The sequence below is a fragment of the Ambystoma mexicanum genome, chromosome 2q, assembly GCF_040938575.1.
Source record: "Ambystoma mexicanum isolate Mex_15411 chromosome 2q, UKY_AmexF1_1, whole genome shotgun sequence".
In the NCBI taxonomy this organism is placed as follows: Eukaryota; Metazoa; Chordata; class Amphibia; order Caudata; family Ambystomatidae; genus Ambystoma; species Ambystoma mexicanum.
Window position 1 is genome coordinate 187,681,496 of NC_090924.1, and position 20,088 is coordinate 187,701,583.

The 20,088-nt window shown below is 44.2% G+C and overlaps 1 protein-coding gene across 1 annotated transcript in view; it reads left to right on the forward strand.

Annotated features, from left to right (window-relative positions):
• The first annotated feature begins 400 nt into the window (after positions 1-400).
• LOC138568928 (cathelicidin-2-like) overlaps positions 401-20,088 on the forward strand; it is a 73,302-nt gene continuing 53,614 nt past the window's right edge. The window contains exons 1-2 of the mRNA XM_069646700.1: positions 401-631; positions 16,196-16,300. Of these exons, the coding sequence (XP_069502801.1) occupies positions 461-631; positions 16,196-16,300 (276 nt within the window). The 5' untranslated portion in view covers positions 401-460. The remainder of the gene's footprint in view (positions 632-16,195; positions 16,301-20,088) is intronic.

The window sequence follows — 20,088 nt, forward strand, 5'->3', positions numbered from 1 at the left end:
CCGAATAAATCTGTGATCAATGGAAATAATTGTACGCCTACACTCTATCGTGAAAATCATGTAGCAGTTGTTGTGTTTCTGCACATTGCACAGAGAATATTATTACACATTTTGGAACAGACTACATTTGCGTGCCGGACAACTAACTGTCCCGTTTGAAACATTGTAACGGACATACCCAAGCAAAGTCTTTTTAAACTTTCCCAAGAAAACAACAAATGAAAAAACAACACAAGCTGAAATGTGACTTCCATTGTGCAATGACCCCGCGGTTGCAATGTAACACATTGCAAGAACAGGCCTAACAAAAACGGAACTTAGGAAACTTTCACTACCTCTCCTATTTGTCAATAAGCATCTGGCTGCAACTGCAGAAGAAGGGGAACCAATGCCTGCATTACATAGGCTTGTTGGTGTCTTGGAGGCACACACGGCACTGCCACCAGCCCATCAGACCAAGATGCAGGTCTGGTTGCCACTCTTAGCTGTGCTCGCTGTTTCCACAACAGCCACTTTTGCTTCACATCCCCACATTTCCTGGAGCATTAAAGATGCACCTGACCTCTATAATATGGGATCCAACTCAGACTACATCTTTAAGCTTGTGGAAGGTGACAAAGAGTATGTTTCGGTAAGCCCTACCTCTTGATTTTAAGAGTTTGTGTACAGACAAGTGTCTGAATTCCAGTCGGGCTGAGTCAGCCTTTTGATCCTCTCTGATTGGGTGAAATGACTGATTTTAGTAGTGATAGCATCTGCTGTGTCAATTATTTCAAAGCTGCATGCCTGCAGCTGAAAACTCATCATAAAGACATTAACAGGCTAGCTAAAGAGTGCTTTATATCTCTGGCAGAGTTCTAATACATTTTAGAGGGGCCGTGGTGCCAGTCAGCTGCTTTGTGATGCAGAACAAGTGCATCTTGGAAAAAGCTATATTATATTGGCAGCAATTATAGAAAATTGTGGAATTGTGTACTTTGGGGAGAGAGTAATTGCATGATGCTTTTGTGAGCATACATTGCCTCCATGCTGCTTGTACATTGATGTTGTTTCACTTTTATGCTGCATTATAATTTGTTAAAATAATATCAAAATGAAGGCACCCAACCCATAACATTCACTAACGCAGATCATCTTGGACCAAGACATGCCTTTCAAATGTTATCTCTGCTGTCCTCATAATGGATAACATTGAGACGAATAGATGCAGCTATATTGTGTCAACTAGTCCCCAAACCCCCATGCTGTTCTGTAACTTCAACAAAATGAACCATCAGAAAATATGAGAAGACTTGGCAAAAATCTTGCATCGCATCTGACCTCGCCCTGCTCAAGGAACTCCCTGCTACACGCAGACGATCACCACTGCCAAAGCCAACTACTGCCAAAACACCATAGCCAAGGCCAACAATGAAATCAGAGCCCTCTTCAAAGCCATCAAGCACTTCAACCCATTGACCGACCCATCCGTACTGCACTCCATCGAGAAATCCACTGCCATCAACTCGTTCTTCATCAATAAGATCAGCATGATCTGCCAACACCTAGACACCACACTACAATTAACAGAACACCACACGTCACATATCACCAAACCACAACTACCTGCAAGATTTTCTAGACACTCACTATGGAAGACCTCAATGAAATTCTAGCATCCTTCAAGGCTGCATCGTGTGTGGACGGCATGCTCCCTCTCTCTGTGCTCAAGGCACTTCTGACAGAATTATTCCTCTCTTATCTGAAAATCATCAACAGCTCTCTAACTCAAAGCACCTTCCACTTGACCAAACACATCCTCCGCATCATCCCTCTTCCCAAGAAAACAACACTGAGCCTTGATGTGCTCAGCAACTGCCACTCCATCACCCATCTTCCCTTCCTAGGTAAAATCCTTGAGGAAGCAGTAGCCACGCAACTCCTCCTACACATTGAAGCAAACAATCTCCTTCCTCAAGATATTCTCCATCGAAAGACATCCACAGGATCAAGGCCTGCCTCTCATTGATCCAGTCATGGATGTCCAGTGCTTACCTAATGCTCAACCCCTCCAAGAATGAATTCCTACTGCTAACCAACAACACTGAACACTCAGACATCCAGACCTGGCTCTCTGCTATGCACCTCGAGGGCTTCAGACCACAGCTGGCCACCTGTGCCAATTTCCTTGGGTTTGACATCGACAGACATCTTTCCTTCAAACAGTACATAACAAGGAAGACACAAACGGCCTGGTGCCAACTTTCTCTCCTTCTGAAAATTAATCCCTTTTCCCAGAATACAACTTCAGATCTGCTGTCCAAGCCTTGTTCCTCTCCCACCTGGATAGTGGTAATGTCCTTTTGGGAGGCATTCCGTTAACAACTCTGGCTCCCCTGAGTAATGTCCTAAATGCTGGAGCATGACCCCTTAGAGGACTCTGCAAATGGGACCACATCACCCGACCCTCATTGAACTCTACAAGGCTGTCACCAAGAAGTCCCCAAGCTACATCACTGAGCAACTCAGCATTTCCGGAGGCCATCAATTCACCAGAAGTAAGGACATGTGCCAATGTGAACTCTGCCAGTGCAGGAAGGAAAACAACAGAAGACATGTCTTCTCTGTCTATGCCCCAATACTCTGAAACCTCCTCCCAATCAACATCTTACTCCCCCCTCACTTCTATCTACTTCAGGAAGGAGCTCAAGACACTCCTCTTCAAGGAATGGCTTTTCCCTAACACCTAGACTTATACACTGTCTACTCCCCACCATACCTGAGACTGAATGATCTGATCCCCACTGCTTCCTTCCAAGGTTGCTTGTAGATACATTGCTGACAATTGCCCCCCGTTCTCCTGTTGTCAAATCCCGCTCTCTTCTTTCTCTGCTCCCAAATTCTGTTTTTGCCTCTATGATTGTAAAGCGCTCCATTGCTCCTGAAAGCCAGGTCAGCGCTCAATATAAACCCTAATAATAATAATAATAATAATAATAATAATAATAATAATAATAATAATAATAATAATAATAATAATTTAAAAAGAGCATTGATTAATGGAGCCCTGTGGTCTCCAAGTCTATTCCTGCGCTGTGTCCAGCTTCTATTAACTGTATAACAGAGGCTACACAGAGCATTTGTGTTTGCACTATCTTTCTGGGTCTTCTGAATAGTAGTGTAACAGTAGCGTAATGCCCAACAGTCCTGAATGTCAGTAGGCCCCTGAAGAGAAGATGAAACGTGCACACAAGGATAGCATGGAGATTAAAGGTTGCTATTAACTAGATGATCATCACTTGTCCTCACAATGGATGACAATGAGCTCAAGTGATGAGGTCAACTTGTAAACACAGTCCCTGAAACCCTTATCTCTAGCAGCTGGTCAAAGCAGGGAAGTGAAATGTGTTGTTAATGATTGCATGGTAATCACCTAACTAAAAACAGATGCCCATACAAAGTGTAAGAGTGGTCCTACCGGATGCAACTGAGTGTTGATGAGCAGTCCCTCAACCCATATACTTTCTGTTAGGAGATAAGAGCATTTGATTAGGTACATACACAGGACAGAACAATGCGTATCCCTCAATGCTCTCCAGCTTCTCTCCTCTGCTGTGTCCAAAAGTCATCACTGTCATTTGAATCGAGCATAGAAGGTGCACATGCCCACAAGGCGTAAATGGAGATGGAAGGTGGCAGTTCACCAAAGAGCCAATAGGTGTACTCATAATGAAAAACATTGAGCGCAAAAGATGCAACTAGCTTAAAGAAGAAAGCAGAACCCACTTTACGGCTCTTACAATAGCTCATAGATGCATCCATGGGAAAGCCCCAGTCTACCTGAAATCCAAAATTTGCACCAATGCTCTCAGTCGCACCCTAAGATCCATGGATCTAAACAGAATTGCAGTAGCGCCACACAAACGAAGCTGGGTTTGGGTAAATCCTTTCCAGTCATCACGGCAGGCATCTGGAATAATTTACCAGCTAATATAAGGAAAGAACCTAACTACTTACACTTTCGTAAACTAGTGAAAACTCACCTCTTTGACTGATACTGCCAACCCTGACTCCCCGATATTTGAGACCTCCTATATAGAACTGTCCTGTCAGATATATGTTTTGTCTCATGTGTCCTTGTATCGGTGCCCCGAGACTTGCGCGTACCGGCGCAATATAAATAAATAAATTAAATTGTGATGTTTAAGCTCTAGTTTGCTTAAAAGCCAACAGATGTCCTTGTAATGGATCACATGGAAATTCAATGACAATTGTAACTGAATCCCCTCAATTTCCTGCTGTACTGTCCAGAACGTTATCTCCAGCAGCCTATTAATGCAGAGAATGTCAAATATGCAGGCAAAGATTAAATGGAGATTGAAGGCTGCAGTTCAGCTAACCACCAACATATGTCAAATGAAGCAATAAGATTGAGCCAAAGGGATGCAGTTACACTCTAAACAATAGTCCCCCAAATCCCATGATGTAATGTTTAGGACTTTGGGGCCGATTCATGAAAAAGTATGCAGAAATCCTGCAACGCCCGCGTGCCGAGAACCTCACTGTGTGAGCCTGCGTGCAGAGATTTTACTGCGCACTCAGCGTATTCATGGAATTGTTTGCGCAAAGTAACCGTATACTCAAGTCATGGCCGGAACGGCCCCAACAAGCCCCCACGCAAATCAAATACAGCCAGAAACAACCACCTTTGTGTGCTCCCTGGGTGCGAATACATGTAACCTCAAAACAGTGCAGGGGGTCACCCGCAAGCAGGCCTGCATCTCAGGGACTCGGCTTTGAGTCCCCCATAACTAATACCGGCACCACGACAACATGCGTACAATTTATCGTAACTCGGGTAAAACCCGGAAAATCTATGTGTGAATCACCGTAAACCTTTCCTGCATCTCGCTACACTGCGTACAAGTACCCCTAAGCCAGATTGGAACCCCGGCTGCGTGCAGGACCCCGTAAATCTGACACCCAATCTTACCACTGTGCAGTGATTCCTATGCACAAGTGTCTGTACGCCTGCCTTCAGGTGGCAGATAGTATGAGTCCTTTGCATGGCTATTTCCATGCTGGGAGGTTGCGCAGTCGGATCCCTGAATATGCATTGTTCCGCGCAATAGTGCGAGTACGATGGACTGCCTGCACGCCATCTCTCGGAATGCCCAATTATTTTGCATGCTGTTCCCCATTTTCATTGTTCCGCCCTCTGCCCAAGCCACACCCATACTCTGCGTGTTGTCTCGCGCCTAGCGCTTGTCCACTCGCAGGGAAGTGCCAGGCCTGTGTAGAATCCTGGCAAGTCCCGGAAAGTCGTGCACATTCGGTTCCATGCAGATCCATGATTTACCATGCAAATATTACCATGAATCGGGCCCTTTATTTCTGTTGTTAATGTATGCAATCAGTGAAAAAAAGGTGCACAAAAGAATTAAATGGAGATTGAAGGATGCATTTAAACTCACTTACTTTTAATCACATTATCTTTTTCCTTCTAGAAAGCTCCTGCTGAATGGTGGCCAAGATTACGATCTTCCTCAGAATGTCTGTTAATAGAATTCTCTGGGCCTCATTATGAGTGTGGCAGCCTGGAAACAAGGGTGCCGATAAGCTCAGCGGCACCCTTGTTTTCCGAACGGCCACACTACGAGTTTGCCTGCCGGGGCCCGACAGGTCTGACCCTGCTGTGAGCAACGTGCCCGGTAGGCAGACTCATCACGGAAATATCGGCAAAGTTAATAACGGTGCTGATGCTACCGTGAACCATTTGCCATGGAGTCCCACAGGACTTGTCCCGGTGGCACTGGGAAGCTAGGTGCCGGTAAAATGTTACGAGTCCGGGGGCAAATTGACAGTAGCACCGGCAGGGTTACCGCCAGACTCGTAATGAGGCCCCATGACTCTATACTCAACTCCACAGTCTTACCCAGTTCAAATCACATGACCACAGAAGGGACCCTTCACAAAGCCTCACTCAGCATCTTACATGTTCTTACTATGCAGTACAAATAGATTGACAAATAAAATGGCCATAGAGAAACATAATATACACCAATGTATGTCAATAATAATCACTCTTTATGATTCAATTCATGCCTATCAGCTGAAAGAGAAAGGTTATCAAGACAAATTATAAATGAAATGTTATTTGCACATTACTATCAGAAAACACACCAGGATAACAGTTAGAAATGTGCGAAAAGAAATCTGCTCCATTTGGCTCTCCAGCCTTTTACCATTTGCTTGCGCTGGCTGACCCTCTCACTCACCCCTGGTCCCACCCACATTTACTTTGGCTGAGCACGCTGGTGGCTTCTGTGTCACCACAAGCTGGGTTCAGGGTGCTGGTTAAGAGTACACCAGCGTGCGCGAGAAAGACGCCTCTGCTGGAGGCGGGGGTGTATCTGTCACTCCGGGTACAGGATGTTTCACGGTGGAGAATGTGACCACAGAGATTGTCTTTTGGGAGTTGGTGCTGCTGTGTGGGCAGTTTTGGCTCCTGCCGTGTGGGGGCAGGCTTATGCCATGAGGCACGTTTTGAGTGGTGTGGCGAAGACCCATGTAGTATGGGGATAAGTTTCCTTAGTGTTGGGTATGGCACACTGTCAGAGTGGCTCGCAAGGCACTAGTGCCTACCATAATTGCTGTGTAGCTTCCATGTAGGAAACTGACTTGAGGCCACGGTGTCGCCCTCCAATCCCCTGTGGCTCTCTAGTCTAGAGGGAGACACCCGTTCCCAGCGGCCCATCAGATGGTGCAGGCCCTTTAATGACTGTTACTCGCTTTCATTCTTCAAGCAGCGCATTAAAGTGGGGGCGATTTAAAAATGATAGCCCATTTTTTAAGAGACCATTGTTTTGGAGAAGAGGTTTGTAATGTTTCTGTGTTAAGAAATGCAAATAGGCATTTTCATTCTGAACGCACAAACAAAGCATCCGCTAGCTGCCTACATCTACGCTCTCCTCCAAGTCAATTACAATATATCAAACAAAACCGTTTTAAATTAGCTACATTATTTGCAGATCTTCATATTTAACGCACCAAAAAGTTAATGTTTGGTCAAATGTGATATTTTCATCATATACTCGATGAACCCTGCATTTGTCAAACATTGAAACACAAACAAACGTTTTCACACATTAAATGTTTTAATACGTCTTGAAAATACATTTTCAAAATGCAACTGTCTTTTTTGCATTTTGCTGAATTGCATTCCGGTATTTGTAGTCTCCCAGTCAAGATGGCAGAATAATGCCATAATTGTACACTTTTTGCTTAACATATTTCTGTAATGATTTATATATTAGAGTGGATACCTTACTATGTATGTGTACTTTTCAATTCATGTTTGTAAAGCAGAGGATTGTTGAAACCAGACGTGGGGATGAGGAGGGGGAATGATGAGAGGGCAAGCGAGTCCTGAATATTTGCCCAGCATGTAGCAAGAAAGGTTGCAATCCGGGAGACTGGTGCAGTTATTCTTCCCCGAATGTGGCCACAAAAAAAGGATACATGTGGGTGGACAGCATAACTTTTTTCAGAGGGCGAACGCAACCCTGTTTGGTGTTTTTGAAGCCGTCAAACTAGCTCAAGCATTTTGCTACCAGGATTTCACCCAAGTTGTCAAGTTTCCAGTGCAGACACTTACCCACAAGATGCATAAAATGATCATCAAAGCACATGCTCTTATTGGAATTGTGTTTTCTAGGGAATATTTCATTAAATATTGCTGGGTTAAAAAGGTGAGCACCTCTTATACTTGGCTAGAGTGTTTAATGAAACATTTCCTCTTTCAGGTTTTTTTTCTGTTGTTGATTACTTTTTTTGAAAAGCCATTGCTCTTTTGTCTGATTCACTTTCTTCTAAGGGGAAAGGTCAAGTGAACTAAATTTGTATCTTTAACTTTAAGATATGTTCACTTACTGTGTGTATATTCTTGAGTGCCAGGTTTTGATTTTCGATATGGGGCAAGAGTTACCATACTGAGTGAAGTGCGGGAGTCATACTTAATCCCATATCAAAACACCATATTTTACAGCACATGTTGCCGCAGGAATAGGAAAGAAGACATATGATTTACAGGAATGTCAAAATGATCCAAATGGCAACTTTCTGCTATCGGATCCCCAACTATTCTACACACGGTGAACAATTTTGGCCTTCTCACCCCCTTCAATCCAGGTTAGGGGGTACATTAATGGGGGTACCTTCTCATTTTGTAGTGAGCAGCACTTGATAGACATAGTTATTAATTGCTATTAGATTTTTTGACCGTCAAAATAATCCTTATCACAATCTTCTGAAATAAAAGCATATTGCTAACTTGAACAATGTTCCCAAATATACACACAATACAAATAAAATCAATTATGAAACTTCTGCAAAAACAACAGTTAGTTTCAGTTAGCATAAAACAATCACCTATTTTTGCAAACAGTATTTCTATCAATTACATGTGGGAAGAGATGTGTTCAAGATCCTGAATTGCAGACTGCTCTCAAATCTGGCCATCGCCACTTAACCAAGGAGAATACACCCGCACCATTTATCACACAATGCCTTTTCTGCTAACATTAGAAGTCTGTACAAGGTATTCAGCAGTCTGCTACTTCAAAAAAATGCCTCACCCCTGATATTGCCACACAGGTAAATGTGAAGATTTACAATTCATATACTGGACTTCACGTTGTATTTGTCTACTACCTGACGCATGGAAACATGTTTTTATTGTAAATTCCCATGATACCGTTGCATACTACACACTCATTATGTGATATCACTGATGTCACTATTTATGCAAATTTCGAGGGCCCACACATCTTTTCCTGGCCAGGGTGCTGCAACTGCTAGGGCCGTGTGGGTATGTCTCAGTCTGGTTTATACCATAGTTGAGGCTCTGCAAAAACTGGATGAACAAATGCTTTATTGAATACTCATAAATAGCTATTTCCACAGACAGATCATGAGGGTTTAGTGAAGCAGCGAGATAGAGCAGAGTCACAGCACTGGCTCTGCACATGGCTCTGTGTGCTGCTCCCGTCAACATGTGATATCTGGCCCTGTTCTCTGTAGCTTCCTCCCTTCAATAGCCAGCTGTTGCTAACATACTGTATTCTCGTTGTTTTCACCCAGGCCCACTTCTTTTCCCAGGCCCTTTGTTGTGTTGAGACAGTGGCCATGAGACAGTCTTGAATATCAGTTTCCGAATACACCAATTGTTCTATCCTGCAGGAATTGTCTGTTTCTTTCTGTTTGTACAAATCCTAGGATGCCCAGGCAGCGCTTTTTTAAAGACACCTTTCCTGACACAGATTCTGCAGCTAAATAGATTCACAAGAGTGAATCTGAAAAAGTTCACTTTAAAGTTCACCCTTTTCTTATTTAACTGTCTCTTGCCATTGCATTGCTCCATGGTAATATTGATGGTTTTTCACAATCTTTATTGACACCAAAACAGCCCCCTGTCCCACCCCAGGGTTGTTTTGTGCGGCCATTTCCAGGGCTTGGCCTGTGGTGGGCTCCTAGAGTCATGCCTGCCCCCCAGGCTCAGACCTGGCCCTACCCATGACATCTCTGGCTCCCCCACATCTAGTAACTCTGATAACAGGTGTAGTAGCCCAATCCACAGGATATGTCATATTTCTCGAATCGAGCAGAAGAGTTTGAAGTCTAAGGAAGAAACTGTAAATCACCATGTGAAGGCAGCCCCGAGAAGAAAGTATATTCAAAGACCTCCGTGTGTAAATCTACTCATCAAGAAGGCAAGGATACCAACCTCCAATCTGTGCAGCTACAGCGTGCGCATAAATCCTTACACTGTGGAGGTATATTGAAGAGAACCACAGAGAACGTAATTGCTTCTTTATTGTGGGCCCATGGTGAAGTTCCTATGCAAAAGCGTAATGATGTCATAATGGAGCTGTATTAAAACAATGGAAAGTGACTGTGATGCTGGAAATGCATTGGAGGGACAGGGCCTCCATGTCCTTGTCCTGTACTCCCTTAACATGTGTGTTCTTTGTTGTTTTCTGCAGAGGAGTCCAGTTGGGACCCCTGGCAGTGCAGCTCTTCCTCTTTTTGGTTGTGGTGAACATAGACTGTTGGCAAACCATTATGAAAGCCGTGGGTGGGGGTACAGCACTCTACCCCTAGAGTATGTTTTTGGGCACCTGTGTGTTGCCCACAGAGCATGGTACCGGCTTGTGGAAGCTTCATGCTGATGTGACAGCTGCTCTGAGTATCTACCATTTTGGGATACCCAAGCCCTGCCATACGAATCAGTGTATTCCGGATAGGAGGCAAGATGGCCCCTGTGGTCATTTGGTTTCTATTGCCTGTTAGCTTGTTTTCCCAAAGTACTGGGAAGCCCTGACTCTGTCCCTTCCCCTGACTGGCTTTTGGGTGGAAGAACCATATATGGTATTGTGGGGGAAGCCCAAGCCAGACTAGCTGGAGCCTTCCCAGTGACTGCATGTTGTGGGTACACCCTTGGGGTGGGACCTGTTTGATTAGAGCGTGCAACCAATATGCATTCTATGTTATGGGTGTCTGGTTTCTGTGTTTGTGACACAATGAATGAGACAGCTCTACCTGAAACTGACATGAATGCAATGTTGTGTGCTTAAAGGCTTGATGTTTGCCCCAATCCACATTCCTTGTAATGGGTGTCTGAGTGGAAGTGAATGGCCTGAATGCCTTTGAGCCTGATTGGCTGCCTGCCTGCATGAATGCCCTTCTGTGTGATTGGCTGACTGAGCCTGGCTCAGCCAGAGTGATTGAGGGACAGTTGTATATATCCGAGGACCTCTCACTTACTAATTTGTTCAGAAGCTGAAGTTGAAACTTGAAGCTCAGCCTTTAAGCCCAGCTGGAAGAAGAAGAATTGCTGCAATTAAATCTAAAAGCTGTTGAGTCTATCAAGGACTGATCCGAGAGAGGACCTGACTAGGAGACCTCTCCCTGAGCTACGAGGGACCATCATGCAAAACTTGCTGCTCTTCATCGGGGCACCCTGGAAGCCAGTCCCGAAAGGCTGTTGACCGGAGAAAGGGACCACTGAGAATCCTTAAGAGGAGCACCGGGACATCGAGGCCATCGAAGTCCACTGCCATCGACCGGAGTTCGGAAGATTTCCCTGACCACTGGAAGCCAGTCGAAGCATGTCGCCCAAAAGCGGGGACACCTTGACGCTGTGCTGCTTGATGACCGGAGCCGCGAAAGCGCCACCTTTGCTGAAGAACATTTGACAGTGGGCTCCCTTGCCATCACCGTCAAACACCGCCTGAGAAAGTGGATGTTGCTGGCTACCGAGAAAAGTCAGCTAGTGGGTTTCCCGCCACACAAAGCCGACAAAGACGTCCCGAGGACACTGACGTCGTGAAGATCCGAGGTCCAGCCTGTGGTTGTGTCCCGATTGCCAAAGCTATCCCGAGGTATGTGCTGCAGATGCAGCACCAACAGGCCAGAGGACCAACACATCAACTGCTGATACCTGATGCCTGTTGCTGGGACTTCATCCATCACTGAGTCTTCTTTGCAGCACCAAACACTTTGCAATGAGGTTTACTGTACTCCTCATCTTCCCAGGATTTCCACAAGCGATTGTTGGAGAGCACTGCAAAAGTCAAAGCTACTGTATCGAAGCCAGTGTTCCACTTTTCTTCAAGGTTCTTCACGCCCAGTGACTCCTGCTTTAAAGGGAGTCCAGCCTCAAAGGATTTGTCTACAACCATCGAAGAAACACTTCCATCTCAGGTACATTGGGGTGGTTGAACTTTTTAGCTAGGAAGCAAGACCTGTTAAACATTTATGGACTTGGCTTGTTAATACTTTTATTACAGGTTTCCCAGGTGAGGGGATCCCCACTCATAATTGTGTCTCTATAGCTAAAGAAAGCATCCTGTCATTATTTAACTTAACCTGCCTTCCTTCCTTATGATCTGTGTTGATAGACCTTGCTGCATGATTTGTATGCTACATAATAACTGTGAGCAGTTGATGCATTTTAAAAGAATCTAAAGATAAGTGTGGCACCACATAGAAACTGTATATATTGGTCACATTAGAATTACCAGAGTACAAAGTGTGTTATTGAATTGTGTATACATCTCTGAACCTTATTTTTATATAAAGAACTGCGTTAGCACATAACATAATGTGTGGACATTCCTTTGTGGGGGTTTTGGGACTCACTGTACTTAAGAATCAGCCTGCATCACCTTCTGAGAGCTTAGGCCTTGGTTCCTCGTCCATAGCTACTATATAGAAAACCTTGGCTGGGTGGCTGGGTTCTCTGTGCCCCTACTCTTCCATATAGAGGGCAGAAGTACAGATACCCCCTACAGTCTTTACAGTGACAAAATACGTAATATAGGACAACATCCTGCACACCTTTACTGTGAACCTGATTAAGACGGATTAAAAAAAGACAATCTAAGTAATAATATTTCGACAAAACTGAAACACACTATTCGCTACATTTACAGTTTAAATCTTATTCTCATATTACAAACTCAAAAAACAAACTTCTGCACTTGCACAAAAATAACAAAATTTCAATAAAAACATGATTTAAATACCATGATAATTCATTATAGATAAAACAAAATTGGAAACTCAGGGACACAACAGAAATAAAAGTACAAAAGAACATAACCACAGCAGTCAAACGTTCCAGAAATACATTGTTCAAATTACAGAATCATTACCACTACAAATAGCAGTCATGTTGAAATGAAAAATTATTTTGAAAAATTTGTAAAAGGAAAGACACTTAAAAAAAGGTTTAAAGAAATGGGGAACAGAACAGTTAAACATGTAGTCAATTTAAATGTAACAATGCAGTGAACATTCCTCATTCATCCCCGTTGGAGATAACGTATCAAGCAAGTCAAACCAGAATGTTTATCTCTGAGCTTTTTTATTTATGTATTTATTTATTTAGTGGACATTTGTATGGTGCCCATACACATCTATTTCCATGTGCCACAAGAAAAAATGAGGGGGGGGAGAACAAGGGAACCACAAAAGAACAAAAAAACGGTTATGTTGGCCTTGTGAGAATCCTACCGTACAAATGCATGACAAAGGTCGTACGTGGAAGGGGGGGTAGAGGGAAGTGCAGGGGTGGGGTGCTGCAAGGGTGGGGCAGGAAATTGCTAGGTAGGTCAAGAAGGCAAGTTCAAGGGGGAGAGGGTGAATGGAGGATGAGTGCGGTGGACAGTGAGGACCAGGTAGGGCTAGCCAGGGTAAGAGACCCCAAAAGCACATGATGGGGGACCAGTAGAGGGAGTGGTCTGGCGCCTGTATGACTCTGAAGGGACCTGGCACCAGTCATAGCAGCAGAAGGAGAGTTAGCAAATGAGAGGGAGAGGGAAGGACGAGAAGAAAAGGAAATTCTTGAGAAGTTTCCAGAATTTAAGAAGATCCAGCTCAAGTCGGAGGGAGGCTGTTCCAGAGGGAGGAACCAGCAGAGGAAAGGGATCTATCTCCCACTCTCTGCTTGGATAAACGTTTGACCTGTAGAGAGTTGGAGCCAAAGGACCCAAAGATTCTGGCCGGGAGGTATTTAGGGAGGGAAAGCTGAATGTAGAGAGGTCCCAGGCCCCAGACAGCCTTGTGGATAATGCAAATGGTCTTGTATTTGATCCTTGCAGTCACATGGAACCAGTGGAGAGATTTTAGGGCTGGAGAGATGCGGTCCCTGGGCTTGAGATATTGGGCCTCATTATAACTTTGCCGGTCCGGAAACAACGGTGCCGGTAAGAATACCGGCACCGTTGTTTCCAGACCGGCAAAGTACAAGTCTGTGGCTGGGTTGCCTTTCTGCCCACCAGGTCTGCCCAGGCGGGCGGAACGGCACCTGCTCGCATACTTTCATGGAAGCACCTGCATCTTTAACAGTGCCAGTGCTTCCATGATTCCCATTCCCATTTGTGTCCTCTGGGAATGGGGACTAACAATTACTGCCGCCTGACTTACCAGACCGCCGGGGCTTTAATGCCCCGGTGTTTCCGGGAAAACAGGCGGCGTAAATCATCGCGAGTCTGGCGGCAGCCTGTCGGTTTTACCGGCATGGCTACTGCCAAACTCGTAATGAGGCCCATAGTCTCTTAAGTATATATCCACCTCTAGGGGAACATTTTACAACTTCCAGAATCCCAATGCGCATCAGTGAAATATTGTAGAAAGTTTCCATAAAATGTCTAGTGACTGGTGATTTCTGATTGTGCTTGCGCACATAAGATTCATGCTATATCCAAAGTTCTTGTGCATTTCAAGTGGTTTGACCTATCTACACTAGGCCACATGGACACTTAATGGCATAGATAACAGTGGTTGTATTGCAGGTGCCATAATGTTTAAGTCTGATTTTCTTGCCAGTATATGGGTGTAATATTGAATTCCGTTTAATGGTGTTGTTAATATTACTGCAATTTAAGAATGGGAACGTGCTTTTTTTTATTTACCCAACAATCTTAGTTTCTCAGATATACGTTCTGCTTTCACCATATCCATATTCCTTTGGGAACCATTTTCCTCTTTACATGTGTTTCTAGTGTCAAGGCTATTTCTACCTCCCCTGCGCCGAAATGTGATTTGAACATTTTCTACGTTTTATTTAAACATTTTTACTCTCAGGTGCGCATACAACTGGATGTTTGTAGTTTCAGGAATGGAAAATCAGCCAAAGTGATGACCATTGATGCTCTTGGGATACAAATATTACAGGATGGGGAAGGCCTGCTGACTGTATAGTACTCCTTCTGTGGACAAGCTTGGAGTATACCTCACAGGCAAAATGCTCACCTTGGGAACCGGATGGCGCCTTGCAACATGAGTTTGATTCCTGGTAGATTGCTTTCAAGCAGATGGAGTGCGGCATGAAACACTGTAAAAAAGCACTGTTACATTATTAGTTTTCCCCAGACGGAAGATTATCCTCAGGTTGAATAAGGCAGACCATAAGGCGGTCAACACAATAGAAAAGAGTGAAAATTGAGCAGGAGGGAAACATACTTGTGTTACTGAAGAACTTAAACAAAAGGAAGGTCACATTAAGAGTGCCCAACATTGAAAGTATGATCTGGGTAGGTGAAAAGAGAGCCGTGGAATTCCTGAATGGGTGCCCTCAACCGCCCAGAAGAGGAGGGGGCTTCTCAATATAAGAAATTATTTGGCAGGTTGGACATGGGTTTCATGGTGGGATAAAACCTTTGGTCGGGGACTGACCTTGACATGGGGATTGGCTATGAGGCTGGGATGGCCACAGAGAAGGATAGGTCTTGGGGTGGGTATTATCCTGGAAGCAGGCATGTACTCTCGGGGAAAGGGATGGGCCTGGGGCAGGGATGTATTTCAGGGCAGGGATGGACCTCAGGGTGGAACGACTCTTCAGAGAAGATGTGTCTTGGGAGGGGCTACGCTTCAAGTGACAAGCAGGGATGGTGCTTGTGTGAAATGATAGTGGCTGGTAAGAATGACGTAGAGCAATAAAACAGTCTCTCTTATGTGCTGATGTCAAATCTAGCTGATTATATATATTGATTAGAGGGTTGTGATTTCAAACCTAGCTGATTATAAGATTATTCTGAACTGTGACTTATTTGTCTAATATGTCCCACCTGGCATTATATGTGAATTACAACCTTGTGCTTCCACCTGCTCAGAGCACTTGGAAACCTTCTTCAATCAGAAATTCATGCAGATTGAGCTACTTCCTCTTCACACCCGGCAGCTGGATGCTGGTCATGGATCAGTTGCTGACCGAAGAACACTATGTTCCCTTGCCTTGAACCAGACAGTTGTCTCCTTCCCCTTGTGACAAGTGACCCACTAATGGAAAAGGGATGCAATCATGGCAGGTGTGCCATGTCAACGGTAGAGTGATCAGCCTGCTCATGCATTACAACTCTCATCCAACCAATATATATGATCTGCACTGATTGTGTCAAGTTTCACTGATATAATTTGGAAGGAAAGTCAGCTTCAGAGCAATATGTTATGTGCTGTTAAATCCATGAGGTTCAAAATATTACTAACCCACCATGGATGCATCTTCACAAATGAATTTCTTTAGTTATGCATTTCAACAATGATAACTCTTTTCCTCGTTAGTCGTGTATTTTAACATTGATAACTCTCTTCCAACCGCTTGTGTGTCAGAATGTCTAATTTGATCTGGATTTCCTATTTAAAACTTGTTCAGGCTGAGTCTACAAGACCCCGCCAGCTGTGGTTTATGATGAGGGAGACCGAGTGCCTGAAGTCTGAGAAGAAACAACTAGATGAATGTGACTTCAAAGAGAGCGCAGTAAGTACAGTTACACAGAGTGCAAAATACCCCTTAAAATATTATGAAAAACTATTCACTTTGGTGACGGCATCCATGGGCCTTTGTTGTGGATTTGCCAGTTGACATGCAGGGTGGCTCGTTAAGGCCCAGGGAATGGCCATATGTCATGCGCCTGGCTCACTGGCCACTGGCCAAAGCTTACGGTCATGGCCATTGCCCACTTACAGTGGCTTGGCAGGGCCCAGTGCATGGTTGAAGGCTAAGTAGCTACTTGGCATTGCCTAAGGACATGCCCAATGGACCCACTGAGTGGGTAAGAGGTGCCTGGAGCATGGCTGTAGTAGGCCAGCAATCCACCAAAAGGGTCAAGGGGTGTTATGACTTATCTGTGTAATGCTTTTTGTATTCGCTGGTGGTTAGGTATGGGGATGAGCACTCATGAGATGTTTCAGATAGTTGTGGTGTGTGATGAGCATGTGATATATGTTTATTTGGGTGTTTTGGGCATTATGCAATGCACTTTCCTTGTTTAACATTTCTAAAGGTTGCCAATAATAGTTTAAAACGTGTGTTATTTGAGTGGTGCATGCATGGTACATCAGTGGTGCGATCTTTTGAATTGTGTGTTGGTGTGGGGTGGATCTCTTACATATGTGCATATGTATGTTTATGGGTCTGTTGCATTAGGCTCTTCTTTGTACTACTTGTGCCTATTGGAAATCAAATTTCAAAAAGCGATCGAATTTCGTGCTTAGGTCAGGTCTCAATAAACGTCTTGGGATGTTGATGTACATGTATTTCGGTTGCATTACATTTAGGGGATTTCCACTTTCTAATTGCCTACATTGCAAATAAGATTTGATTACACAATGTTGTGTTTGGTTGAGTGTGGAGAGAGTGGCTATTGGAATTCTCGTTTAATTAGGTAATATGTCTTGTGAAGTTTAGGGTTGTATTTTGATACACTTTGAAATTGTGACATATGTGTGTTTTAAGTGTTATGTGTGAGTTAAAGAGATTCCATTGAAGTTGATAAACCGTCATTTGTATTTTGTCTGTAAATTTGATCAGTAATGTTTGAGTGTTGTGTGAGCGATTGCTGGGGCTTGGCTATGAGTGTTGCCAGACTTTAGGACATTAGTCTTGGGATGTTGTTGCCCTCCTGCTTATTTTTCATAATATTAAAACAAACTATTGTTCAACAAATAACCCTCCTTCAGTTTCCCCATTCACTACCCTACCCTACCAGTAACCACTGATACCCAAGTCGAGCCAGAGACAGTTTAAGATCTGCATCTAAACTCCAGGGTAACACGTGATAACTTTTAGCTTAGGTACATCGCCAGAATGTATGGCTTGTGGAGAATGGCAAAATCGTCTATATAAAGGTACCAATTGAGCATATATATGTAAGGTGTAGATAATGAAGGTACCAAATGAGCATATACATTTGAGGTGTAGATAATGAAGGTACCAATTAAGCATATACATTTGAGGTGTAGATAATGAGGGTACCAAATGAGCATATACATTTGAGGTGTAGATAACGTGAGAAACCTGAAGTTGTTTCCCTGGCTAGTCCCCGGGGATCTGTCATCCATGTGGCCAGGACACAGCCATCGCTATTGGATCCAGTTCCTGGGGTGGACTAGTGAGGGAGGATCACTTGGATGGGGGGTCCTTGGGGAGTGGGAGTGGGACACCAGCGGGTGAGAGGCGGTATCCCCCTTCCTTCAACACCTTTTCCCAATCCTACCACATAGGGTATTCTGAAACAATGCCCCCCCTTTCCAACACGAACACTTTTGCACAACACAAAAGACAACGGACTAACAACATAGCCGTTTACCTGAAATGTCCCAATACAAGGGTCAGGCAAAGTCAGGCAATCAACCAGAATCACAAAAACCTGACAGCCATTTTCCTTCCCCAAACAGATAAAAGGTGTAGCGCACAAGAAGAGCAAGGCAGACAGCACAGGGAGACAGCTATCCAGACCTGGCAGTTTAAGAGAAGGAGAAAGGCAGCAGGAACCGAGAGGGTGACAAGGAGTGAAGCGACCTTTGCCTTTCCGTTCCAGACCCATGAAACCTTTGTTAGACGAAACATAAGACCGCGAACAATAGCCCAATTATGTTGCAGCAGATGTCAATGGTACCCGGAGCATGGCTATGACGATAAGCCAGAGCAAGGGCGATGCCTCATACCATGGTACCAGCCTTGACTCCAGAGACAAGGAACGCCAAGCGGTTCATCACAGTCGGTGAGTCAAAGGGCAAAGCAATAAGAAACCGAACTGTGTTGAATGAAACCTACAAAGTTGCAGATTGAGAAGAGTTCAAAGAACTGTGAATAGTAAAGGTAAACCCAGCTGCAGAGGGGACCATCACCAAGTGGGTACTGACTCGAGAAAGTCTGGTTGCTCCTGTGTTCAGTAAAATTACTGACCCCAGAATTCCATAGAGGAGCCACCAAGACAGGTCAAATTGGTCATACAAGAGGTCTAGCAAAATCCCTGTACACTCAAAAGTCTTTGACCGGCAAACTGTTAAGAAAGCAAGGGAAGTGAATCTTGCATCAAAAGAGAAAACCTTTGAGAACATAAAGGGGAGTGAGTCCCGCTAAAAGTGAAAAGTTGACAAGAGTGAACCCAGCAGAGGGATGTCCATAGTGACATTTTTGGTAATAGTCCCAAGAATGAACCCGGCAGAGGGATACTAATGAAAAGGGGTGAGGGCTGAAGTCCATATGAACAGTGTGTTAACCGAAGTAAACCCGACCAAAGGATGTCCACGGTGAACTGTCTGTAAAAGTTGGCGAGAGTGACCCGGCAGAGGAAAGCTGACAAAAAGAGGCAAAGCCCGAAGAACTGTTTAAAAAGACATTAACATTTATGAATGCAAGAAGTATTGGAAGACCAGGGGAAGTGAATTGGCCCCCTTGTCATTAGGGTCCAAGCCGGAAGAGGGAAATCCAGGAGTGGAAAGAAGTTTGTTAAAAAAGGAGCTGTGTAATCGATTTGTTGAATATGATTTTGTGAAGTAGAGGAAAGCTATAGTGAACCCGGCGGTGGGAGGCTGTGATTCGAGAAGGGTCTGCTCCCAGAAGAGGGGTACTGAGTGAAAGAGACTTGACCATCGAAGAACCTGATAGCTGATATCAAACTGTTGGCTCGTGCTGGGGAAAGCTCGAGCGTGTGCTGTGCTGAGGAGCTCCACCTTGCCTGGTGCTCAAAACATGGGGAAGAGAGACCCCTGGCAATTACATCCTGATATATTTTTTGTGAACACTTCTTTCTTTCGAAAACCCTATCCCGCACTCTTTCTATATTTAGTTGCAAGGATTTGGCAATCGTTTTTTTTTTTATAGCATAGGCCATTTGTTTCAACAAGAGGCCACACGAACTTCCTTATTTTTTCATTTGATGGTCATCGCTTTCTGTCATCTTAGTTTTAGGTTTAGGTTAGATGTTTTTCCACCCTGCATTCATTGTTCAATAAACACCCTTGAACTGTGATCACTTGTGTCTGTTTTGACTGTTGCCACCATGAGTTCCTTACAATAATGAAGGTACCAATTGAGTATATAGGTTTGAGGTATAGATAATTCTCCCCCTACTCAATTTTAAGAAGTTCATGGGACAACAATAGAAGATATGCAGAATATTGAACTGAATTAGCTTGAGTCTGGAATCAATGGCAATTTACTTGGGTGCACAAAAAGCATCCGTCCACTCCTCCTCCAATGTTCATCTGTCTCGTCCCCACTTGTACCTATTGACACTTAGTGGATTCATAGCATTATTC